This window comes from Patagioenas fasciata, chromosome 1 (genome assembly GCF_037038585.1).
Source record: "Patagioenas fasciata isolate bPatFas1 chromosome 1, bPatFas1.hap1, whole genome shotgun sequence".
NCBI lineage: Eukaryota > Metazoa > Chordata > Aves > Columbiformes > Columbidae > Patagioenas > Patagioenas fasciata.
In genome coordinates, this window is record NC_092520.1 from 96,701,803 (window position 1) to 96,727,710 (window position 25,908).

Genomic DNA, 25,908 nt, shown 5'->3' on the forward strand with positions numbered 1-25,908 from the left:
AGTTGCTTACAGTGCTCTGATGTTCTCCCTACTGCACTTCAGAGAAAAATGGTTGGAGAAGCAGCCCAAACTGGCCAGGTGCCCCAAGTGAAACTTCAGCCAAGGGGTGGAAAGTGACAGCTCATTTCAGGGGACTTGGAGCTCATGTGACCCTTTCAGTCCACGGGGTGAGATGTCCTGTCCTCCGCAGGCAGCAGTGGTTACCTTCAATGAGGACAGCTCAGGACAAAGAAAATTTTCTTCAACCGTTTCACCTACTCTGCCCACACTGGAAACCCTGAGAACCAGCCAGTGCAGCTCTACAAAGGCTCCTGTGGTGGAACTGGCACCACCGGAAAGGACAGGTTTCTCCCTGATGCCACTCTGAGCTGCACCAAGCCCAACTGCAGGGGGCTGGATGGGACATTGAGTTTGACCTCGCACAGATGGCCAGCTCATCACCTTTGGCTGAGAAGACCAAAGCAGGGGTGATGCATGATAGGGATGGGAAGATGTAAAAATTGAGCCCAAATGTAAAGAATTGGCTTGCGGACTGACTTCTTAGATGCTGTAGGAAATCCCCGCTCACCTCCTCCATGCTGCAGTAGCAGCTCAGTTGGATTTCTCAGCTTTCTGAAGACAATTTTAAATGAGACGCTAAAAGATCCCTTCTCAGACCCTTCAGCAAGTCCACCCTGACTGTGGTTTTTATCTTTGGACTGGTAATCTTGTTCTCATCCTGGTGGATGAGAAAAGCCCGCTGATAGCTTTTGGGTTTCTAACTACCCTAAAACAAAAATTCAGAGATGCAGATGCTACGAAAACAGGATGTCAGCTTTTGTCAGAAAAGATCACAAGAGGTTAGGGGTTTTTTTTTGCTTTAGCTGCCTCATTCTCTTTCTCTCTGTCTCTCATTTTCTCACTCCCCCCCTCCCTCACACTCTCCTCCCACCTCTGAATTTCTGTCAGCACTCAGCACAGGGTGAGGAGAAGAGCGGAGGAGATGGCAGTGGCTGAGACTCAGCTGTATGCAAAGGTCTCCAACAAGCACAGGAGCAAAAGCACCTCTTCACTCCTTGAGTCTCTTCTTGCCAAAGGATTCCCAGCTCATATCGCGTGAGTAATGTGTTTGGCTGCCTTCGTGCAGCGAGAGGTATTTAAGATAAAAGAGGTATTTCTCATAAGTTCTTGACAGTAGGCGGTTTGCTGTTTTCATCAAGAGGGCATGCTGCACCCTGGGGGTAATGTCCCTATATAGGGGTCAGACCTGTCCTGCTTTGAATATCTTGTAGAGCATTGTCTATTGATCATAATACAAAAGTAACCTCCTCTGTATCTATTTTTGTAAATACGGTGTGTATCTGAAGACATGCCTTTCCACTTCTTCAGGTTGAGAATCTTTGCAATTAGTTAAGAAGTTGATGTCCACAGTTTGCTCTTGAGATATATCCTCTATCATTTTTCCTGCTTATCACTGTTACAATGGAGTTAAATGTGGATGTAACTTCTATTCAAAGTTTTTTCAGGCCTGGCAATGATCTCCTGCTGGATCTTGTCACTGGAAACTGTTCTAAAAGAGTAAGCTTTCCTTAACAAGATGACTCATAAATCTGTCAATTTTTCTTCCTGTCTTGAATCATGACCTTGTTCAAAATCATGTCTTACCTGGAAAACGTAATTGTAAAAAATGAGGAGCTATTCTTGGAGAACCCAATGGATGGGAAATTAACCAGTGGCAGCTAACCAAGTTAATAAAAAAGTGGTGGTCACTCCTCCCACAGAGACCTCTCTGGTTGGACAGTGAAATTCTGGGAAGGATTTTCCAACTTCTGAAGGGCGAGTGTAGACATTTCATTAAAAAAAAAAAAAAAGTATTTCTAATGTCAAAGAATCCCTCATGAAAATGTCTTAGAAAGGAGAGCACCATGTCTCCTTTTTGACTGAAAATTGAGCAAGTTGAAAAGGCTCCGTTCATAAATGCTGTGGTGCTTTTTTCAGGAACAGCTGTGCTTAGCGAGTCAACTTTAAACACTATGGGCACAGCTTACAAGGAAACCGGGGGTCCCTTGTTCCCAGTTATGCACAGTGGAATTGTAGCTGTGCAGCTGAAAACCTGCCTCATCATTTCTCTAGTAATACTATAAGTTTTGTCACCCCAAAGTAATAGCAGTTTTCAAATTTTTTGTCCTCTATGTGATATTTTTCAAATTCCCTTCAAAACACTTCCTGCAGTTGCTGAGATGGCTTTTTGCTTCCCAAGCCAAAATCAAGCAGCAGTGGCAGAAGTACTATGCAAACTGACATAAAATTACAAAATGCCCAAAACCACTTCATTTCTTAATTTATTTGCTTTTATTGACTTTAAGACCTTCAAAATTTTGATTTCATATTTATAAAATCTTTCAGCTGTCTCCATAGTTCCTGGATTGAACCATAAACGAAAGTATTGAAAAGTTGTTCTTTTGAGATGTCCTGGCCTGAGAAAAACGAGGCTGGGTGGAAATATCTACAAAACCTTTCACAATGCAGAACCAGCATGCCAAAGCAGCATTTCCCCAAAGAACAAAAAACAAATGTGTGAAGATCAAGCCTAGCATCAGATCAATAAAATGGGCCGCCTCTGGTGCTTACACAGAACTGAACTGTGTTAGCAGCTTCTGCTTTTGAGAAGAGCCAGTTTATTCTTACTGTAAAGACACTGTTTTTAATGCACATTTTCAATGGTTTATTCCTACTGTCTATCTGAGAAAAATTTGTATGCACTGAATTTGTTCTATGCATTATCTTTCAATCTTCACTGCTCATCTTGGAAGCATAGGATGTCTAATCACAGCCTAATGTTCTCCTGCCTCAGCTCTACAAACCCCACTGGAAAACATCCTGTGGCCAACATATATGATGAGATAAAAGGTGGGAACAGGCACAGAGAGGAGCCCAAGGGAGCAAGGACGTAGTACTGAGCAGTGTGACAGTCTATTGTCTCAAGTCTTGCTTGTCTTATTACATTTACAATTTTGCAGACCCTGTGGTAAAAAAAAAAAACAAAAAACCAAACCTGAAGTCAAGCTCCATTTGGCTTCAGGACTGTTTGCACAGAGCTTCTCTCCAAGTGGGAGGATTCTCTCCAAGTGGGAGGAATGGTGCAACACAAAGTGGTGAAACACTCACTTTGAGCTGTAAGGAGTGGTTGACAAAGTCTGGTATCACTGACCGAGCAGCAACAGGCACTGACACTTCAACAGGATATAGCAAGAAGGGCTGAATGGGGAGAACGACAAGAACACAGATCGTTCGTGTTTGATGTGATGGAGGAGGGGGAGTCAACAGAGATGTGGAAAGAAATTGTGCAGTGTTCAGTCACAGAGGACACAGGCTATTTCAGACCAGCTAGCTCATGGCAGTTGATGGAGAGGAAAGTTAGAAGGTAAAGCTTGAGTGCAAAAACTCATGTTAACCCTCATCCATGTTGAGCCTCCACTAAAGAGCCAGGCATGGTTGCATATACGCATAAGTACATTTAAATGTTTTTAACAAGCCCATGTGTAGTTTTTGCTCTAGAGGGAAGACAAAAGTCTAGAAGGAAACACCAAGGATGAATCTGAGTCCTGCTGCTTAATGCACTCATTGCACTGCAGGTGCATGCACAGGTGTCACAGAGATGAATGGAGGATAAAAATGTGAGGAGACTAAATGAATCAATGCCCTCAGGACTCAGTGGCCAGAAAGGATGGTCTCACAAGAGAAGCAAAGAGATGAACAGATGCCAAGTGATTCAGCAGGTTTTCGTCTATGTCTCCATTTCCCCTTCATGTCTCTTCTGAGAAGGTAGTAGGTGTGTTACAGGGCTGGAAATTGGGTGCATGGGTGCAAGTGCTACTTTACCGCTGGAATCCTTCACCCATCCCCTAGCATTTAGTCACAAAGACTTATCCATGTGAAGTGCGTAGTTGGAATTTTGAAAGCTCTAGTGAAAAGAGGAAATGTGAATCAAATCCAATCCCAGAAAACAATAGTTTCATTAAGAGAGACAAATGTGAGATACTGTCCCTCATCTTGGACTGAAGTGATGGCTTAGGTCTGGCTCTCTGCTGGCCTATGGGAGATCCTCAGTCCAGATTTTCAAACACCAATAGAAGTATGTTTTGTTTTGTTTTGTTTATATGTAGGGGCTTGGGCCTGGTATCTTGGACCAGAATAGTTTCCTATGTACAGAGCAAACCCTGCTCTTACAGTGTGTGGATGGATGGTTTCCCCAGCCCTAAGGAAATCCATATAGCCAATAGGTCTCCTAAGGAAGCATCTCCAGAACACAAAGGTTACCAGTCTTCATGAATTAAAGGCTTACAGTGGAAAAAACTTCAAGAATGTTAATATTTCCCAGAAATGACTTCATTGTTAAAGGTCTTGTCTGTGCTGGAAAACAGACTTGGTGACCACAGCACGTCCATTCTTTACTTTCTAGGAGTTTTCTTTCTGTTATTCTGATTAATCCATTTTGGTTTGGTTTGTTGGTTTTTTTTTTTTTTGTAGGCAAAAAGCTTTGGCTGCTACTGGACAAAAGACAATAGAAGATGCTGCAAAATGGTAAGTACCAGTGATTTTCAAGGAACGCTTTGGCATTAAACCTGGCTAAAAACCCTTGTTCATGTGCTGATTCTGTCACTGAATTTGAAGTTAGCTGCCAAATGAAACCCCTGTATCTGAGTTCTTTTATTTATTTGTTTATTTTAGTTCACGCAGAGAAATGAAGAATCATATTTGTAGTTACTATTGGAAATGAGGTTATTTGCAGAAGGTCCAGAGTAAATAAAAAAAACTGGGGAGGAAAGGAGAGTCTTGGGCAGAAGCATCTACTTTTACCACAGTTATGTTAGTCAGTTCATGGGACTGGCTGCTCGGGGCAGACACTTCTCAGTTTTAAGCCTCCTGCTTATTTGTGGCTGTGGCTGCCAAGGTCTTCTCACTGTCTGTGCAAGGGGCTCCCGAGTTCTGAACCAACATTGTGGGCATGCACTGGGGTACATCTGGGAAGGTTCTAAGAGACACCCATGGGGCAAATGTCCTCACACCTCATGGTATGCACCTGTGGGCAATGGGCACAGGCCCAAGGGGGAAACTCGGACTCTTTATCCCAAAGAAAAGGAGGAAGGTAACAGGGAAAATATTTGTAAACCCACAGCTGCAGTTACAAATCCGTACAGTAAAAACATGGGGTTAAATGATAATGGCTGAAGGACATTCTTGATCCCTAGAAAGTTTGTTCCTCTGTACGAGGACTATAGGATATTCGTATGTTATTCATATGCTGATAATTGATTCTTTTGTTTTAATAAACCTTCAAATTAAATCCAGTCTTTCCTTGCACTTCTGTTTTTTGTTGTTCTTTATTTTTTTTCCTTTTAATTGGTTTGATTGCTTTTTTCTTTTTTTCTGTGTATGTGAAAAGCCAGAGGAGACATGGCATGTTCTTCCTCAATAGTCAGGGGTGCTACTATGGTTTCTAGCAATCACTCCCAACCCCACAGCTGCAAAGCCAAACATACAGCACATGAAGAACAAGGTGAAGGTCATAATCACATGAGATACGAGCTCCTGATCTTTGCTTGTACATTTTCTGATTTGTCTTGTTTGCTTTTATTAGGGCAGAATAAAAAGGCTAGCTCTTTTGAGCATTTTTTAAAATCTTCAGTTAGCTTTCGTTTTGTCATTCTTCAACATTTTCTGCCCATTGCTTCTTTTTCCTCCTCCGTTCTTCTGTTTCCAGTCATGGAAAAGGGGAAAAAATAACACCCCCAAAAAAACCCAAAATTCTTTTTGTTGTCTTTCATTTTCAGACGTTGAAAGGTACATATAAATGTAAAGTACACAAAAAATAAGCAGAAAAAATAAAACCATTCTCCATTAGCACTTCAGAGAGAAAATTTCTAAGGAGCTTTGATTTTAACTTTTCACTTCTAAGAAAATAACCACCTTGTATTTCCTTTTTCTGGTCTCTACTATGGATGTCTTCAACCACAGAAAACAAGAGTAAGTGGTGCACACACTCTCTGCGATATGCTCTTCATTTCAGGTTGCACTCCCACTGCAATGATCCCTCTTTGGAAGACCCAATCCCTCAGGAGTATGCTCTTTACTTATGTCCAACCGGCCGTTTGCATAACTACCTGGAAGAATTTTGGAAGGAGAGCAAGCGCCAGTGTGGAAAAAACAGAGCCCACGAGGTTTTTCCGCACGTCACTCTCTGCGATTTCTTCACGGTAAGGCACAAAAGATGTGCAAGGGTCTAATATCAGCTGCTGGTGAAACTGGGCCACCTGCAGTTGTCTTATCCCAGAACTTCTTGGTGATCAAACTGGCATGACCTAGGTCCAGGCATGTTTTCTTAATATTTGAGTGTTCAGCCCCTGTGTAAGCACTAGGGGCTTTCTTCCCACCACCCGCTTTAGCTACCCTCCTTAGGCCTTGGCATACCTAAAAATTGGATGCTGGAGCCAGTGGGATACTTCAGGGCTGCTGAGTGACATGTGTTTAGCATTCCTCTAGAGCAACATCAGTCCAGGCTGCACATGGACCTGCCAGCAGAAAGCACTACTCCCCATATCACAGTGTCACAGTATGTTTCGGTTTGGAAGGGACCTCAAAAGATCATCTAGTCCAATCCCCCTGCTGGAGCAGGAACGCCTAGGTGAGGTCTCACATGTCCAGGCGGGTTTTGAATGTCTCCAGGGAAGGAGACTCCATAACCCCCCTGGGCAGCCTGTTCCAGTGCTCTGTCACCCTCACTGAGAAGAAGTTTTTTCTCAAATTTAAGTGGAACCTCTTGTGTTCCAGCTTAATCCCATTACTCCTTGTCCTATCATTGTTTGCCACCGAGAAGAGTCTGGCTCCATCCTCGTGGCACTCACCCTTTGTATATTCATAAACATTAATATGGTCACCCCTCAGTCTCCTCTTCTCCAAACTAAAGAGACCCAGCTCCCTCAGCCTTTTTTCATAAGGGAGATGCTCCACTCCCTTAATCATCTTTGTTGCCCTACGCTGGACCCTCTCCAGCAGTTCCCTGTCCTTCTTGAACTGAGGGGCCCAGAACTGGACACAATATTCTAGATGGGGTCTCACCAGGGTGGAGTAGAGGGGAAGGAGGACCTCTCTCGATCTACTAACCACCCCCTTGTAATACACCTGAGGATGCCATCGGCCTTCCTGGCCACAAGGGCACAGTGCTGGCTCATGGTCATCCTGTTGTCCACCAGGACCCCCAGGTCCCTTTCCCCCACACTGCTTTCTAATATGTAATTTCACAGCCTATACTAGAACCTGGGGTTGCTGCTGCCCAGATGCAGGACTCTACACTTTCCCTTGTTAAATTTCATCAGGTTATTCCCTGCCCAACTGTCCAGCCTGTCTGCGTCCCGCTGGATGGCAGCACAGCCTTCTGGTGTGTCAGCCACTCCTCCCAGCTTAGTGTCATCAGCAAACTTGCAGATGTCGGCAGGCTTCAGATACCATGCCCATTGCTGCATTGATCTAGGATGTTGAACTTTCACGGCCAGGGCAGCAGTGGCTGCCTTCGGCCAGCTCTGATGGTGACAACGTTATCAAAGGATGTAGATAACTATGGTATGGTGCCTACAGGAAACTCAGGGAAACCCCTGCCTTCTTCAGAGAGCCCCAGGCAGAAGGTCACTGCTATGGTGGTGTGTCCCAGTCTTCACCCCTTCTATTGAAGTTCGGATGTTGTAAATATGAAAGAAGCAGAACACACAGGGATGGAAGGAGCAAGGGGAGCCAGACTGGAGTACAGCAATGCAAATGATTATCTTTGTCAGTAATTTAACATGGAAGTTAGGCTCCTGAGCTGGACTCCTGGTGAGCTGTTTTCTGGTTCTAGAGATGCTGCTGTTCTCCTAGGTGGCCTTCTGAATGCTCACTAACCATCTAGAGAACTTCCCAACTGAGCTCCTTCTCCTGCATAGGTGAATCTGCCAGTATCAGCAAAGACCGTCAAGAAGTTACTGCTCTGGAAAAACTCTACGGCCGCCTGAAATCCAGTTTTCGTATGTTGATGGTGCAGCACATGAACATCAGCTGCAGCTGAGATGGCACTGAAACAGGCATGAGCTAGAGCAGCTGGACAAAAATTTTGCTGTTAGTCATGCTTTTGTGCTAAATCATGCCACTAAGTATAGACAGTGAAAATGAGTATTTTGTTGCAAAATATCGAATAGCACCCTGTGGCCATTAATTGCAACTATAGAGAACAAAAATCATTAACTAATAACAAATATGCTTTTGAAAGGTGTCAATTTTAAAGGCCTGCCCCTGGAAGAGACAACTGAATTGCAACCCTCACCTTGTACGTCTCAGCCCCGTTTCTGGTAGCATATTTCTAGGGATAAATGCATCCTTCAGTGCTGTTCTCTGCTCCTTGGCTGACCTGGCTACCTTGCAGGCAGAAAGCAAGACACACTGACCTGGCTCCCACCTCCTTCTCCCCACCCAGCCCTCTCCTGTTTCCTGACCCCCCATGTCTTTTGCAGCTCTCAAACTCATCAGGCCCAGAGGAGCCTGCTGCAGGGCAGTCGTGGTGCAGGATCCCACATCCCCATCCCCCCACAGTCCAGTCTGCCCAGGGTCTCTTTGGTGCATCGCTCTTCCCTGTGGCCTGAGACATGCTCCAGAGAGAAAGACGATCTAAGCAGGAGGAGCTCTTTTCTCTCTTCTGCTCTTCCCCTTCAGCAGGCTGACCCAGTGTAAAGGCTAAGCAGAGCAAATAACCCTGCAGAGGAGAACAAAGCAGCACAGAAATGGAGCATCATTTGTGTTCCTGTCTTTGGCTAGATGGCACAAATTCCGTCTTTGTCTCTTCGCTGCTTAAATTGCTTAATTGCCTTTTTTTTTTTCTGGCAGCATGGCTCTGTACAGTCCCTGAATTTGCTGTGGTTAGAGCATCAAGGATCATAATGACAAAGATGCCTTGTGAATTTTGCTAGGTATGTTGCTCAGCATCTGAGATCTTCAAGTTTTAGCAGAAGCCATTTCAGCTAAGGACTGTAGGATAACAATAACAAAATTCTTGCTTGAATTGAAGAAAGAAATAATGATCCCTGCCTCATTTCAGGCAGGTTCTACTCACCTGTCAGACGGCAAAATCTTTTGGATCTTTCCTATGCAGGCTAGATACACCTTCTGGGAGAAGGCTCCATCTCCTGTTATAGCACCAGGATACTGAGCTGATCAAACTCCCCAATATTACTGTTTTTAATACCACGAGTTTCAGGGAGGTTCGTAGATGTGTTTTCTTTCTCAGGAAGTCTAATGTACACAGTATTTTCTGGTACTCCTCTATAACACAGGCTACAACACCGGCTGTTGAGCCAGTCAGTGAGTAAAGCCTGCTCCTCCTCTGTTTACTTTCAGTGTGAAGACCAGAAAGTGGAAATATTGTATGATGCCTTAAAGCGAGTTGGTGACAGCTTTTCACAGTGCTTTCCTCCATCCATTTCTCTGTCACTACATTCATCCAGCAGCTACCTGGGCTTCTTCATTGGTGACAGCCACGCAAATATCCTCAAAGAGTTTGCTCTGGCATTCTCATCAGAGGCTTCAGCCCTGGCAGGTAGGACCAACACCAGAAGAAAGATGGGTGGGTCATAGCATAAATGTTTAGGCATGATACTGAAAATTTCTCCTGTGTCTCCAGGGAAGCTTAGTTGATGTTTTACGGTCAGCAAGCACCTTTTCCTCCTGCAAATTTGAAAATAGCATGGCTAGGGGAGCATGTTTTAGACTTTGAAGACACAGTGCTTTTGTTTAGAAGCTGAAATGGTTGTCTGTGTAACTTCATATGTCATTGATTGGGATATCCAAGATGGGCAGGGATATAATGCTCCCTGTTCCCAGGCCTCCATCCCCACGGTGCTATGGCTCAGCCTGATGGTCCAACTGCATCCCTGAGAAATAGGTCTTAATCCCCACTCCAGTGACATCCAAGGGAAACTGTATCACCAGTGGAGACTGCAGGGACACAGCCCCAGCATAGCTTCATCTGGGAGAAATTAGATTAATACATCTCAGACTGGGAGAAGAATTTTTTTCTGCCAGCTGAAGCCAGAGAGCAAATCCAGTCCAAATTTGCGCATTATTTTGGCATAAGTAAAACTGTGACGTTCTGTGAAACCATTATTCAGCAAAAATATGATCTACTCTACTAATAATTACTATATTTCATGCATCATGCAACGCATGTAGCATAGCATAAGACAAGAACAGCTTTAAAGGATCTTTGTTTTTATGTTGTGAATGATTGTTTCATTCCTAGATTGCCATGTGAAACCCTGCCTAAAACAGCTGCACCTTACCTTGGCTCACAAGTTTTATCCTCACCACCAGAAGACTTTGGAACAATTGGCGAAGTGCATTAACCCAGGGGAGGCCTGCCAGTGGGTAGCTGCTCTCTACTCACGGGACATGCGTTTTGTGCATTACCAGGTACTGTCATCAGATATATTTAATTTCCTGAGTCCACTGTCAGACTCTTTGCTAGTCATCTTGCCTTTTTTTTTCATGAGAAAATCAGTGCATGCACAATACAGTATTTCAAAAAGCATGGCTGTTTCAAGTATCTCTTTGGGTTCAAAAACTGTGCTTGAATCAGTAGAAGATACCTTTATGGTAGGCTGCTTGACCTGTGTGTCAGCAAGGTCTAATTCCAAACTCCAACAGAAAAAACTAATCTTACCATGATATGAGAAAATAAAAGAGACAGAAAATCAAGATCCTTGAATATTTACTAGGATTTATCAGATCACAGCTTTGCAGCAATATTCCATTTAGCAAGATTAGTTTTCTTGATTGTTCCAGCCATGGGGAAAAATGCACAGATTAAAATATCAGAGAGCAGAGCACAGTTCTCGCTGATGGTTTTCTGCTTAACAGACTCTTAGTAACCAGTCAACATTTTTCCAGTTCTTATTTCCAAAAATAAATTATGGAATGATCCAGATTTTTTAGTCAGATCAGTATATCGCTTTGCCACAAGCTTCATCTTGAATTTTGGTCACACTCAGGACAGCCACAAGCAAACACCAAAACAGCTGATAATGCTTTTGCCATGTTTGCTTTCAAACAAGCCTGTACTAGCTACAAGAGAAAATGTATTTTCATTAAAAGCAAGTGCCTATTTTTATACATAATGCAAATGCAGTAATGTCTTCCTTTTTCTCTGCTGAAGTGCCATTAAAGAGCAGGATGCAGAGCGGAAAACAATACCAGTCAGTGTCCAGTAGAGAGCTGAACAAGCATAGAATCATAAAATCATCGAATCATCAAATCATAGAATAGTTTGGCTTGGAAGGGACCTTCAAAGGCCATCTAGTCCATCCTCTCTGCCATAAGCAGGGACATCTTCAACTAGATCAGGTTGCCCAGAGTCCTGTCCAGCCTGTCCTTGTATGTCTTCAGGGATGGGAAATCACATAAACCACTGCAGTATGTGCAGCAGTTGGGCACTGGGCAGCAGTCTGACCCCACTGCCTGTGTCCCCCAGACGCTGAGGGCACTCTTCCAGTACAAGCCCCAGAACATCGACGAACTCATGATCAACACTGGAGACTTCATCTACGTTGACCCGACGCAGCAGTCTGATGTGAGCGAAGGCTGGGTGATAGGGACCTCGCATCGGACCGGCTGCAGGGGTTTCATTCCTGAAAACTACACTGAGAGGGCCAGCGAGTCAGACACGTGGGTTAGACACAGGTAGGCTGGGTTTTCATGAATGTTGCTTTTTGGTATCCGCTTTTCCTGCTGGGGAGCTGTGTCAGCGTTCCTCCTCACTATAAGCTGTGGGCTGCCAGACGGGAGCTGGAGGTGTCGTGGGCAGAGGAGAGAGGGGCCTCAGGGGTCTGGGTTGGATGCTGAGATTCCTGAAAGAAAAGACATAGTACACACACTCATAGACACCCGGAGTTCATTAGTTCATCTGCTGAAGGGATGACCGCTGTTTGCTCTTGAACAACCTGAACAGCCTAATTAATTTTAAAAGACCATATTCTGCCAGGCAGGCCGAGCCTTCAACCTGGCTCACTGCTTTGTTCTTTTTTTTTCTCTCAAGTGCTGGCAAAGCTAACTTGAAAACACACAAAGGTTACTCCACCACCTTGAGCCCACCCTTTTCTTGTTGATTTACCCTTTATCAGCAGGCATCTCCCTGGCTTCCTGCACTTTGCTCTGCAGCTGCCAGTGTGCCTGATGCTACTTGCAGATTAGAGCTGCTTTTTCTAAGCAGGGAGGTGTAGGTACACTTCTTGCTGAGTCCTCAGAGACAGAGAGGAGGCAACCAGGTAGTATTTCCTGTTTGAAGATCATACTTAGCAGGGCTACACCCAGTATATGTAATCAGTTTGTATTATTAACATTTTAGCCTCATTTTTACTGGGAAAATTCTAAATCAAAGCCAAAGTGAAGTGTATTCCTAGTCTGCAAAAAATATCGAATAGAACATGAATCCTGACTTATATGTGTCTGCAGACAAAAACATCATTACTTAAAAACCCCTTCTATTTGCGTGTGCACCCATATGTTTGTGTGTATGCATGTTGCTTCTACTTTTTCTACAGGGAATATGTTTTTGTAACAGCTTCGAGATTCTTCACCCAAACTGAAAATGAACCTAATATAAAGCTGAATGGAGAAGTCCATAACCCTAGTACCTCAAGGAACGTAACCAATGTACTTTCTGTTCAGGTAATTGTGGTTTTTTTTCAATTTCTGATCTTTGTTATGTGCTTTTACAGGTGTACTGTTAATTAAAAGTATTTAGTAAATTTAATAGTATCTTCCTTTCCCCCTCACATTTTCATGTTATGTTGGAATCCACATAGAATCACAGAATCACAGAATGTTAGGGATTGGAAGGAACCTCAAAAGATCATCTAGTCCAATCCTTCAAGATATATATATATGCACACACATACTCATACACTCATACTATATAGTATAATGTCTCATAAATATCATATAATGTATTTGATGTGTATTACTCTTTCCTTCTTTCATAAAACTTTCTGTTCCTGTCATAATAAAACAACATACAAGTTCTCTGCTCAGGTTTCTCTGTGCACAGCCTTACTGGGCAAGCTGTTCAAAGGTATGGCAACAAGTTTGACAAGTGAAATGCAGGAACAACTTCCACTGACTTTTATACAGGTTCACAGCAGAGTAACAAGCAGAATTAGATTCATTGTTCATTGTTATTTTATGTTCAGGTTCTATGGATGTCACCTTGGTGGTTTACATGGTCCCAGATCTTAGCACAATTAAATGTTTCATCTTCTTGTGTATTTTTAGACACATAGCCAATGCAAATAACTGCATAGAACTGCAGTAAGAGAACACATAGCTGTAAAGGTTGGCAGCACTGGTGGGATTACACTTTTGTCCCAGTTTCAAAATCAACATGTATAGTTTTTTTCTCAGGTTTTTTACTGGCCTCCTGTTAGGAAGAACAAAACAAATAAAGACTCTGCTTTTTCACCTGCAGCACGTTTGCACTTGCGCTGCGTTATTGGCTCTGTCAGGGATGCCGAGAGTCCTTTCTGGCACACTGACATGCTGCAGAAATCCCTTTGGGTTTGCTGGCCCCATGGCCTTTCTTCTCATTGTGCTGGGGGATAACCCCAGGTTCATTTGTGTTAGCATTAGATAAACTTGAGGACACCCTGAGGGAACTTTCATCCTGGGCCCTACGAGGATGCTGTTCATACTACTGTAAGACAGAAACTTCTGCATGAGTCACACGTCCTTCCACCAGCTCTAGGTTGCTCTTGGCCTCTCTTATCTAACTCAGATCTGTGGCAGAGTCACCACGTGGCCCAAGGAACATGCTTTGCAGATGTGCATGTCTCCAGTCTAGGAGTTTCCCCAGCCTCTGTGTTCCTCCGAAGCAGAAAAGCAAGACCACAAAACCTTAGTTTTAAACCCCGATCTTGTGGCAGTTGATTCGTGTTTCATGGCAGAAATGCAACAGTGTTTAGAAGAATACATGACTATAAATCTCATGCCACTTCTTAAGAATTTCCTTCTCTGCTGCTGCAGATACACATCGCTAACCTCAGTGCTGCAGCAGTAATGCTGTGATGAGTTACTGATGAAAAAATTTTAAAGGCTTTTACCTGTTCCTCTTTATCTTCTCATCTGTGTTTAATGTGCATTGTATGCTAACCTCAAACTGCTTAGAACTCATTTGTAATTCCACACAATCGGAGTAAAAAAGTGGCCTCAGAAGAGATCTGCATTCACTGTTGATTTGGCCACACAGTTATAAAAAGTGTAAAAGTAGTGTTTTCATCAGGAAATGAAGAACAAGCTTGGTGTAAGTCCTGGTGTAGGAAGGAGCATTACCACTTGAATCTTAGCTAGTTTCACTCTTTTGTTTATACCAACCATATGATGTACATTAAATTATAATTTCTTCCCACACTAAAATTAATAGACCTGTTATCAGCACTACCTTTCACTAGTGTAAAAACAGAGTTAAAACTTAACCTGTGGCCCATGAAGGTCAGGGATCTCTTTGCCTTCAGTGCAGAGCCAGTCAGACTTACTATAGTCTTAAAAATAGGCATCTATTATAGCAGCTTCTTTCTCTCCTTCTCTGTGCTTCCTTCATCAGGCAACATCCAGGAATCCAGAATTTTCATGCAGGTCATCATAGAATCATAGAATAATTTAGGTTGGAAGGGACATTCAAAGGTCATCTGGTCCAATCCCCCTGCCATGAGCAGGGACATCTTCAACTAGATCAGGTTGCTCAGAGCCCCGTCCAGCCTGGCCTGGAATGTCTCCAGGGATGGGGCATCTGCCACCTCTCCGGGCAACCTGGGCCTGTGTTTCACCACCCTCATTGTAAAAAATTCCTTCCTCATGTCTGGCCTGAATCTTCCCTCCTTTAGTTTAAAACCATTATACCTTGTCCTATAGTAACAAACCATGCTAAAAAGTCTGTCCCCATCTTTCTTACAGCCCCCATTTAAGTACTGAAAGGCTACAATAAGGTCTCCCTGGAGCCTTCTCTTCTCCATATATATATATAATATCATATCAAAAACCCCTTTTTACACAGCTGTCTCAGAATGCCACCCTGCGAAGAGGAGTGCTGGTGATGCGCCACGGGGAAAGAGTTGATCAGGTCTTTGGCAAATCTTGGCTTCAACAGTGCTTGACTGCAGATGGTAAGATAATTGAAGGATCTTAGCAAATCAGAACCAAAATCCACTAACCCCAGCAATGGGTACAAAAGATTCAGTCTCCTATGTCTAAATGTAAACACTGTCACAAAAGAATGAGTAACATTGCAAGTCAGGTACAATACTGCTTTGACATGCATGTGTTTCATAATGTCCAAAACTGCTTCATGTTTATATTGGATAACCTCTGCAGAACAAGCAAAGACCTTACGATACTGACAGATATGTCTCACCGACAGATGTACAAAACATAAGGCCTCTTCCACTCATTACGCAAGGTGGTGGTTGACAGGCCCCTGCGTCTTTCCATGGTTGAGTCAGAATTGCGGTCAGTTGATCAGAGTCACAATACGTCACTAGTCAAACCTGGGGAAGAAGAGCAAGAGCAAACCACGGCGGAAATGAGGTGTCAGCACTGACTTGAATTAAAAGATTAGTTTATTGTCCCTCTCTCTTAAAAGAAGTATGTTTTGAGGTGAAGAAGGCTGACCCAGCATAGGGAAATATGTGCCAGGATGAAGGAAAGGGACAAGCAGGTGCAAGATCGGAAGGAAGAGCTTTATGCTGAAAGTCTCTTTTGCTATACTGAAGATCTACTATATTAATTGTGCCAAATTCATGCTAGATAATGAGGGTGATACCTTCTGGCTGCATACTCAATTAATTGGTTTTGTTTTTATTTTGTGGAAATGTTGGGGTTTGTCATTTTGGCAATGGTGACAGAATATCGATACGGAGTGGATTTCTCACCGTTTCCTGTCCCCTCTCTGTTCCACCCTATTTGCTCCTTCAGAGCTTGCAGAACAGGAGCTATTTTGTTGGGACAGGTGATTTCCCAAGCTAGTGTTATGACCTTAAAATGTGATCTCTTTAAGGTAATAGCAGTCACGGCAGGGGTTTTTCATCAGTGAGACACTGACAATGTCTGTACTGCTACTACAGTAACCCTCTAGGCACGAGAGTCAGGCACTGCCCCATGATCCCCCAAACTGCTCGGTTATTAGCTGTGTCCTTGGTGTGGTCTCGGCTGATGGCAGCTCCCCATCACCCACACCATTTCCAGGCGAGGTTTGAGGAGGTCACAGACCATAGTCCATCCCCAGTGGACAGATAGTGTGGGTGTCTGAGGTAGAGGAAAGAGAGACTAGCTCCTTGGGCAGATGCCCCGCTTCATTATGTGCCCTCATGGCCAGAGAACAGGCCTTGACCTGTTTCATTTGCCCATTAAGATGTCACTCTGAGCTGAGTTTTCAGAACTAGCCATCCAACCATTCAGAAGAAACTAAGCCATTATAACAAAATGCCACCTGTGCATACAGCTGCTGCCTCCCTTGTGTTGTGACAAAATGTCACACCTCATTTCAGGAAAATACTACAGAGCAGATCTGAACTTCCCTTCCATCCTGCCGAAGCGGAAAGACAGCATGAAGCATTTTGAATACGATCCTCCTTTATCTTGCTGTGGTATGTTCCAGTCAAGGCTTATAGGTAAGCAGGATGATATCCTACTGCAAATGTAAGGGCTTGAGAAGCAAGCTTTCATCATCTGCGAAGTGTTGTTCATATTGGCTTTGCAGTAGAAAAACTGCCTAGCAGCACTCGTTATGATAACCCTTTTCTACGGGCAACCTCTACAAGATCTTGTTAAATAGAAAAATAGAGGGCAATACTGGTTGCTCATCTTTGAGACCCATTCTGCCAGTTCCTGGCAAAGAAAGCTAAAAGACAGAAGCTGCAACACTACCTGTGCCCTGCTGCTTGCCTGCAAGGGACTAATGTCTCACACAATTGTTACTGAATGGGCAGTGAGGAGTGAACAGCCTGGCCAGAGGAACCAGCTTTGTGGTCAGCAAAGTGTGGTCACCTAATCACAGGTGCCTGACAGCTGGGTGGTACAGGTTAGTCTGAGTCATTTCACTCACCAGACGAAGTTGTTTCTGCTCTGTGAGCAAGTGTGCCTGACTGTGACAATGCAAGTCTGATGTAAATGCTTGTCTGTGATGATGCAGATACATGGAGACAGACAAATGCCTAACTGCTGTTTGCAGATTTGGAGTGAATCTTCCATAATTATCTTATTGACACCCATTTTAAACTTGCTTTTGCCACCAGAATGAGCATTTTAGTGAGCTCATTCAGCCAATAGTAGGAAAAAATGAATAGAAAGGGACTGTCAATGTACCCCATGTCAATGAAACTAAAAAGCTTTAAGTTGTTTTTTGCAGAAAGTATTTTGTAGTACTTTCTCGTCTGTCGTGATCTGTTAAAGAGAAACTCACTTTGCTGTTCCCATCCAGGGGAAGCTCTGCTGGACCAGGAGGCGACCGTCAGCTACGTGTACTCGTCACCTGCTCTCCGCTGCATACAGACAGCTCAACACATTCTGCAGGGTAAGGTATCAAGAAGAGACAGGTGTTTTTGCCATGGTGAAAATGTCTTCCTCAAACTTCTGTGAAGTCTCTGAGATGAGTAATTAAGAAGTTGTATGACTTTGAGGTTATTTATTGTTGTATTTAAGCAAGGAAGACAAGGTGGTTTTGTCTAGCCAGTAATATAGGAATAAATCTGCTGCCGTGTGTATGGTCTGGAGAGTACTGTCCCATTAATGCTAGTCCTCGCTAGTTAAAATGGGATCTAATGTTACATGAAACAGAGGTGTTTCACATCAGGTTGAATTCAACATTAGTAGCTGCTCACCAACTCAACACTGGCACCTCTTCCAGAAGATATTATGAGCCAAAACCCAAATGCTTCTGGTGCTCTGAAGGATATGTATGTGAATCAGGGAAGACAGGTTTCCCCTGAAAGCATTTGCCTTTGGAAGCCAAACTGTTCTAGTTCCTTCTTATTGCAGAACCTCTTTCCTTCTCCTTCTCCCCCTCCCTCTCCCTTTTTTCTTTTTCCGTGTCCAGTCCCCTTTGACAGGTCTGTCAGGGACTCATAGCTCATTACCATGTTTACATCAAAATGACAATATGAGTGCATTTCTTCTGGGAACTAGTGCCACTGAGTAACCTCTCAAGAATAATCAACAAAATAATGTATTTTCAGAAAACAATTTGATTTCTAACACTGCATGACAATTATTACCTCGCCAAAGACCACTGAGCAAAATGTTATGTAAAAATTGTTTAAAAAATTCCTGTCTAAAGTTTATTCTGATTGCAACATTACTGAGGTCTTTTCTTGTGTTCTCTCCTGTACCTTGCAGATCATCACAAGCGAGCTCCAGAAATAATAATAATAACAAAAACAATATTAACGTAAGAATTCATAGTGCCTTAACATTACTTAGACACGAATATAATGTTGGCTTCATTTAATCAGCACACTTCTCTTTTGTTTGACAATAAGTAATTATTTTTCATTAATGAAAATATTACAGCAAACAAGGTAGAATGTACAGCATGAATGTAACACTTCAAGTGTACCTTTGTCTTCTTAAATACGTATTGTTCTTGCAGGGCTTAAATTAGATCAAAAAGTCAAAATCAGGGTGGAACCAGGATTGTTTGAATGGACTAAGTGGGAAGCAAGCAGAGTAATCCCAAACTTCATGACTGTGACAGAACTGGCAGAGGCCTCTTACAAAATAGACATAAGTTACAGGTAATTGCTCCACATCTAGCTGTTAAAGCCGTATATTTTTTTTACCTGAGGCATTTCTTCATATTTTTATTTGTGATAAACCATTATGAACACTGCAAAAAATTGGTGATTCTGATCAAATTCAAGTCTGCACGATCTGTTCCTAAAATATGAAATGCTATTAGCTGTCTTGTGCCAAGACAACTTCACTGCTCTGACACAGACACACACATAAGCTTGGGAACACGCACACATGTCACACGGGGGTGCACATGCACAGACATCTGACACTTGTGGATGGAACCAGCCCTGCTCTGGTGTTGCCATCAGATCCACCACCTTAGGTCCATGACTCGTCATGAACTGCATATGTATACCTGCATTATAGGTATTAGCGTCAGGTACCAGGAGTTTTGTTTTTACCTTTGACTCATGCAAAGCACACTTTAGAAATATGAAGAGTAACCTGTTGGGTAAATAAGATGCTGCTTTTCAGCAATGAAGAAATGTGACTTTAGAGAAGGCCAGTAAGCCCTTTGTTTAGAGTCTGCAGGGCAGCAACAAGAGGTCTGTCCTGCTGCAGAGGATGAGCCCAGGCTGGGAGTTGGCAGGGAGCACAGCTCCATGCCTGAAACATCACTGGTTTGTGTCACTGGAGCAACAGCTACAAGAGGAAGGGAAAGTGGGGGTCACCCTGTGCAGCCCAGGGCAGAGCCACACAGGGTCTGGAGAGAGGGAGGCGGGACAAACACCAGCCAGCTTTCGTTTTGGGTGGAGGCAGGGTAGCAGCGTTTCGCTATAATTGATGTTTGTGCCAAATTCAGTCAGGGAGGGGAGTGGTTTTAAGTTGCTCAAAGATTACTACAGTGCTCAGCAAGGACTTTTGGGGGCCCTTACAACTTCATGGTGGCGGGGATTGATGCCTCTTCTGAGTGCTAGAAAACCACAGCAGGGCAGGAAATTATAAGCCTCCAGTTCAGTCTAGCTCCTCATCTTGCTCACAAGCCAGGCTGCTCTGTGTTCGCAGTGCACAGCCAGATCCAGGAAATTACTCAGCTAATAAAAGTGAGTGTCTCTGGGGTTTCCCACATATACAAGAAAGGGGGAAAGGAAATTTCTCATGTCTTAATGCAGTTCTTACAGCCAAGAAACTGTCATCATTTGAAATTGCATGAAGGAATAGGATCCTTCATTTTCTTGAATCATAGTGCTTTCTGGTGTGTTTTACCACCAACTGACTGTTTTCTATAGTACTTTTTTATAAAAAAAATCACTTCCCTCAAACTTCCACAAAGAAAAAGGTGCAAATGCAGAGCAATGGGAAATTCAGAGGGAAAGCTCTGAAGCAGTGCAAACTACAGGGTTCAGACCCCTCACGGCTCACTCAGGTCCAGGAAAAAATAGGAAGGATGAGCTATGAACTTGCGCATATGATGCCAGTTTCTTCCCATCACATCCAGGGTTCAAAATCCTCAGGTCTCAGGGACCAGCTTTACTATATTCTACCACTGCAAATGACAGCCTTCAAATAGGTTAAGTCCCTGATCATTCCCTATCAGCAGTGGACCTAACCCAAACTCTCCTGTTTCCAGTGCCGCTAAAAGGCAATGTGAGTGGTGCCGAAACATTCGCTGCCCATGTGTTGTGTGCTCAGAAATCACCTTGATGTTTGCTGCACCCATTTGCAAACGTCTGAGTTGGGTGCCTAGACTGTGATGCTTAGCTAGGAGCCTTCTTGTGAGTGGAAAGAAGGGGACCCTCAAGACAGTGATTTTCCATCTTAGATAGCCTATGCCAAACACTTAAGATGGCATGAAGGGGCTTGCTTGTCCCCATTGACCTGGCCAGATGCTTGAGTTGTAGGTAGCTAAAGTTGGTTGAGATTAACACTGCCTCTCTCTCCTCTCATGCTGTCACAGGAGCAGAGGGGTGGTAGACACTCCCTGTCTCAAAGCAAGATAAACTCTGCCTTTGCCATTCCAGTTGTTAAAGACTGCCAATCACAGTGTAAGCCACTTATTACTTTCTTATTCATCCTTTGAATGGAGGACAGACCTTTCCTTTCCTCTTCACGACAGCCTTTTGCCGACTATCATTATGTCCTTCTTCAGCTTCTTCCTCTAAGCTGTACTGTTCCTATCTTCTCTTGTAGGCTGTGCTTTCTGGATCACTGTTCACTGCTCCCCTCTGGATTTTCTCCTGTTAGTCCTCATCTTGCACTGTAGAACTCACAGATGGACACAGCACTCCCACCCAGACCTTAGCCTGGGCTGAGCACCCCTGTTGCTATTTAGCCTGGAAACCGCTCAGGCCAGTGCTGGGAATGCTCAGTTCTACTGTAGAACGACTGGTTCATAACAGGGTTAATACTGAAGGAACTGAGGCGTCAACAGGACAGCACATTAAAAAAAGAAAATGCAGCTCTGCCAAAAGGCAGACTAGTTTTGAGTACTTCAATCTGGACTTCTCCAGTCTGGCCAGGATTAAAATTAGCTACAATTAACAAACCATCATGAGTTTTTCACATGGTTTTACCACCTATTTTCTACTGTGGTTTGTGCTGGATCAATGTATCGAGGACTCACCTGCAAAAGTACACTGTGACACCATACCTTACTACAATATATTCATCAAATCTTTCTCACGCCTATTCACTGAATAAGGACACAATCAAATCAGGGTGAGGGGGGCAGCTGTTTGTAGGAAAAAAAATAACACACTGCATTGTGTCCCAACATATGGCTAACAATATTTTCCAGCCATAGCAGTCAATGTTTCCCCTTCCAGAGAAGACAGGTTAAGAAGATTACATGGAAAAAATAGACAAAAACCAGAAGAAAAGCTCAGACACTTAGGAGCGGTACATTGTGATTAATGTCCTTGGAAACACTTTTTTTTAGCTCTGGGAGTGGAAGTCTTTACTACCCATTCGTCCAGCTAATGCAGATATGCCTCATTTGTTGTCGATTTTTGTTTTGCTTTTCTTTGTTTATTAAGGGGATGAACACTCATATGTGTGATTTTGAAAGCATTCACACCATCAGTGTCTCACCTTGATTTGGACTCAGTCAGGATTGCTAGAACTGGGCTGCTCTGCAAGCCTGCAGTCCACACCTGGGCAGTGGTCCTTGCCAACAGAAGTGCTCAAAGCACAATATTTTCTTAGGCATGAATCCTGCTTTAAGTAATCTCCACTGTAAACAGCAAGTTTTATTAAAGTATGGGTTTCCCTGCATCTGGTGCTTTATAAGCTATGAGATTTAACCATAAGATTTAATAGAAATTACTGTGGGGGAAGCTAATGCTCCATGCAAGCTGAGGTAACAATATGACAGCCAAGTCAGTAGGTAAACCTATATCCTTTTAACCAAGTGCCTTTTCTCTGTTGCAGTCATTCAATACTGCTAACAGTGCCCCCATAATCATCTAGATTAACATATATTTGTGATTTTATTGTCAGGGGTAACTTCCCACTCTCTTCTTTGGTACCATCAGAAAGTTATGAAGAATATGTAAGCAGAAGCTCTGCAGTTATAAAACAGATCATCACTGCCTGCCCCAGCAAAGGTAAAGGTTTCAGATCTTTGTATATTCCATAAGACACTTTCAGTAACAGAAACAGGCAGAGATTTTCCAACAGAAGCACATTTAACGTGAGTTGTTGGTGTTATACAGAGCTTAAGGTAGTCTCTTAGTCCTTGTCCTGGCCTACACTAAATCAAAATACTTGCAATTTATGGAACAGAAATGAAAAAGCAAAATTAAAAATAAGACAGTAGAGTACTAAAATGCAAGAATATACTCTTTGCTTGATCTTTCTGCGTTGGAAAGTAGCTCAGCATAAGATAATATAGGTTTCTGGAAAGCTTTTTTTTCCTCTTCTCCTAGCAAATACTTTCTCTTGCTAGCTGGCATGCCTACAACACACCAGGCTTTTTCTGATCAGCACAATACACCCTGCCACATTATCAAAGAGGTCTGCCAAGATCAACAACCCTAAAAGAGCCTCATGCTGATAGGTAACTTGACAGTACTGCAGCTCCCTAACTACTCTTCTTTGCTTTCTTGGTCTGCCAGGAGTCATCCTCATTGTGGGCCATGGATCTTCCTTGGCATCTTGCACTCGACCTCTGATAGGGCTCCCTGCCAGAGACAGCAGTGACTTTGCCCAGGTGGTACGAAAGGTGAGAAGTTTTTTCAGCAGGAAGTTTTCTTTTTGTTTTATTGTACTTTTAATTAAACAGCAAGACATGCATATAATGCATGCCAATACCAATGGCATTAGGTTTTTCATTACAAAGGGAATCTAATCTAGTTTTAGCAAGGTCAAGAGAAGGATTTTCTCCTGGTGAATATTATATGACTCGCAGCTAAGTCCTTGGAGAACTACATGCAGCTCCCCTGGAAGGTCAATGCCAGATAACACCTAAAGGCAAGAGGCACGGCTAGAAACCTCTCTATCTGGAGCTAGCCTCCTCCCTTTAGCAACAGTGCTAAGAGTCTTCCCTCTCCTCCCCACGGTGTTGGGAGTGTAACCTGCAGCTACATTCATTGTGTCACTCTTTAAGAAGCTGTGTGGTTTTCCAGTCACTCTAAGTTCACAACTTTGGTGCTCAGCTACAGAATGGAGAAGGGTGTTCTTGTCAGCTTCACAAGTGGGGCCTGTGCTTGAGACATGGTCGCCAAGGATTTTTTTTTTTTTAATTTGCGTATTATCACCAGTTGGAGAATTCTTCACCCCAGTTTTCCTTACCATCAGCCTTGGTATGGCCAATCAGAGAATTCAGTCTTTAGACATATTTTTACTACCACTATCAGTGCATAAGGAGTGAAAACATTTTGATCATCAGATCCAAGTATGGCTGTGGGGTCATGACACAAGCTCTGCTATTGCCCCACAGGCCTCCAGTGCGGTTTTAGTTCATTTCAGAAGTGGCAAATTTTCACAGTCTCTCTTCCCAGAACAGTCTGCTCTCTTCTGCCTCCTTCACATCAAAGCAATGACCCTGCTAGTAACTCTGTTGGTAAATTCTTTCCTAGATCCCTTCACTGGGCATGTGTTTCTGTGAAGAGATCAAAGAAGAGAACAAATGGCAGATGGTCAACCCACCAGTGAAGACATTAACTCATGGAGCAAATGCAGCGTTTAACTGGAGGAATGGTATCATGGAAGATTAGAAGGCCAGCTCTGCCTTCAAAGTCGTCAGAAAGGAGACAAAGAGATTATGGTTCAGCACAGTCCAGAGATTCATCCAGAAGACTTACAGAGGCTGTAAAATACCCTCTCTGAGTTGTCAAATAACAGAAAAACACTTCCAAGTTTGGTGGCTGAATTTTGTTTTTATTTCAGTGGCTGAGAAGAAATAACCTATGAAATGGTGTGCAAGTGAGCAATAATTCTTCTGGTGGTGAAGAAAGTACCTTTTCACCTTTTCTGAGAGTACCAATATTTAATGAATATGGAACTACCCGATTATAAATTCCACTGCTAAAGGCGCTAAAGGCACTAAATCAGATAATGTTGTGTTTTCCAAGATCAAAATACATCCCATAAGAATTGCTTTTTTCATGCACTTGGTTATTTTCAGACAAGCAGAAAAACTGGGACTGAAAAGAAGTTATTTGCTATCCGAAGAGGAAACCAGCTCTACCCAAAGCCACTGGGTTTCCTGTTCGCTCCGACAGTTCTGCAAGAGCAAATACCACACTGACTATTTATTTACCTCTTCTACAAAGGAGGCCCATTTTCTATCACAACAGCTCCCCACTTAGTGATTTCCAAGTGATCCATATTGCACAAGGGACTAAAAGATTCCTTTTTGAAGAAAACCGAACTGATTGCTTTATTGTTGCTGGGACAAAGAAAGATGCCCTGCTTTACTGTACTGGTGACAAAACCGTGACGTGAGCAACTCTAACTGCTGAACACTTCCTGAGACGGCACTCGCAGAACAGCAGCTTGGCTTTGTGCTGTTCCATGCCAAATCGTATAAACAGTGACACACCTACTAGATTGGTCACCCAAAAGATCTCTGTAGCTCTTCTCTTGTTGATTTGTTTAATTAAGGGAACACAGCCCTAAAATGTTGTGCACAAACAGGTACATGCCTTCCCACAGTGTGTTTTCCTTTCTAATTTTCCTTTCTAGTTATCCTCTCATATAACTAACTCTGGGGAAGCACAAGCATTTCTTTCAAAGAAAGGAAGAAATAGAGGTTTCTTCTTCTCTTTTAGCGTGAGTAGAAGTGGTTTCATTTTCACTCTTCATCTCCCTGCTCCTTCTTGAAATATGTCTGCATGCATGTCACAAGCCATCAGAGCATGTCATAAAATCCATCCAACATTCAGGTTTTTGGGCTGAGAGGTATCTGACAAGAACCCTCATCTGTGAGTGTGAAGATTTCATATCTCAGGCTTGCACCTGAAATTATTCATTTTGACTTTCTAGCTCTGGTGAAGTTGCTTGAGCTCTTGCTTTTCTGACAGCGCTGTGATTTTAAAGTGAAAATCAAAAGCCCCAGGGCCAAGAGAGGAGCACTTCAGTTAGCAAGCAACACAAGGAAGGGCACAGGACTGCATCGCTAGTTGCAGCTTGAGCATCTGAGCTGGGTGGCTACAGACAAAACCCTGGAAAAAGGTAAAAACTTCAAGTGCCATCACAGCCCCTTGTTGCTCCAAGGGAACAGGATGCCACCACAGCACTGAGAAGACCATGATTTGGCTACTTCTCTGCATCTTGTCCTGTCACGTACTTGCTGTTAGCTGAGAGGGGTGGGTGTGGTGAGGGATGGTTTTGACCTGACCCCTGAAGGCAGTGGCAAGGCTCCTCTGTGGTCTTCAGGAAGGGCTGTGAGTCAGAGGTCTAGCTGAGAAAAGGAAATACGATGAAAGAAAATCAGCATGTAGGGGAAGAGCAAGATGATGAGGGAGGAAGCAACATCTCTGCCTTGTGCTCAGCCATGCTAACAGCAATCAGCAAGGGTCTCCCACCACATTGCTTGCACCCTTGGGCTGGGCTCAACCTTGCCACGGGGGCAAGCCCAGCCCTCGGTTGGTGAAAAGCAGACCCTCTGGGCTGCTTCCTCACCAAGGAACC

General features: G+C 43.4%; 2 protein-coding genes across 3 annotated transcripts in view; one reads left to right on the plus strand and one right to left on the minus strand.

Moving 5' to 3' along the window:
- Positions 1-971: 971 nt before the first annotated feature.
- Positions 972-23,990, plus strand: UBASH3A (ubiquitin associated and SH3 domain containing A). Its single transcript, XM_065843411.2, has 14 exons — positions 972-1,095; positions 4,510-4,563; positions 6,050-6,236; positions 9,400-9,598; positions 10,301-10,470; positions 11,528-11,736; positions 12,597-12,723; positions 15,101-15,209; positions 16,590-16,712; positions 17,522-17,614; positions 18,689-18,833; positions 22,273-22,379; positions 22,890-22,996; positions 23,853-23,990. Exons 1-14 carry the CDS (start codon positions 983-985, stop codon positions 23,988-23,990), a joined length of 1,881 nt encoding a protein of 626 aa, XP_065699483.1. The 5' UTR covers positions 972-982.
- The window catches only part of RSPH1 (radial spoke head component 1), a 43,007-nt gene continuing 27,850 nt past the window's right edge, over positions 10,752-25,908 (minus strand). Inside the window, exon 10 of one of the 2 annotated variants that reach the window (XM_071811534.1) lies at positions 10,752-11,903. In XM_071811534.1, coding sequence (XP_071667635.1) covers positions 11,875-11,903 — 29 coding nt within the window. In that variant the 3' untranslated portion in view covers positions 10,752-11,874. Of the gene's footprint in view, positions 11,904-22,736; positions 23,876-25,908 lie in introns of those variants that run through there. The other variant, XM_071811537.1, reaches the window with a different exon arrangement.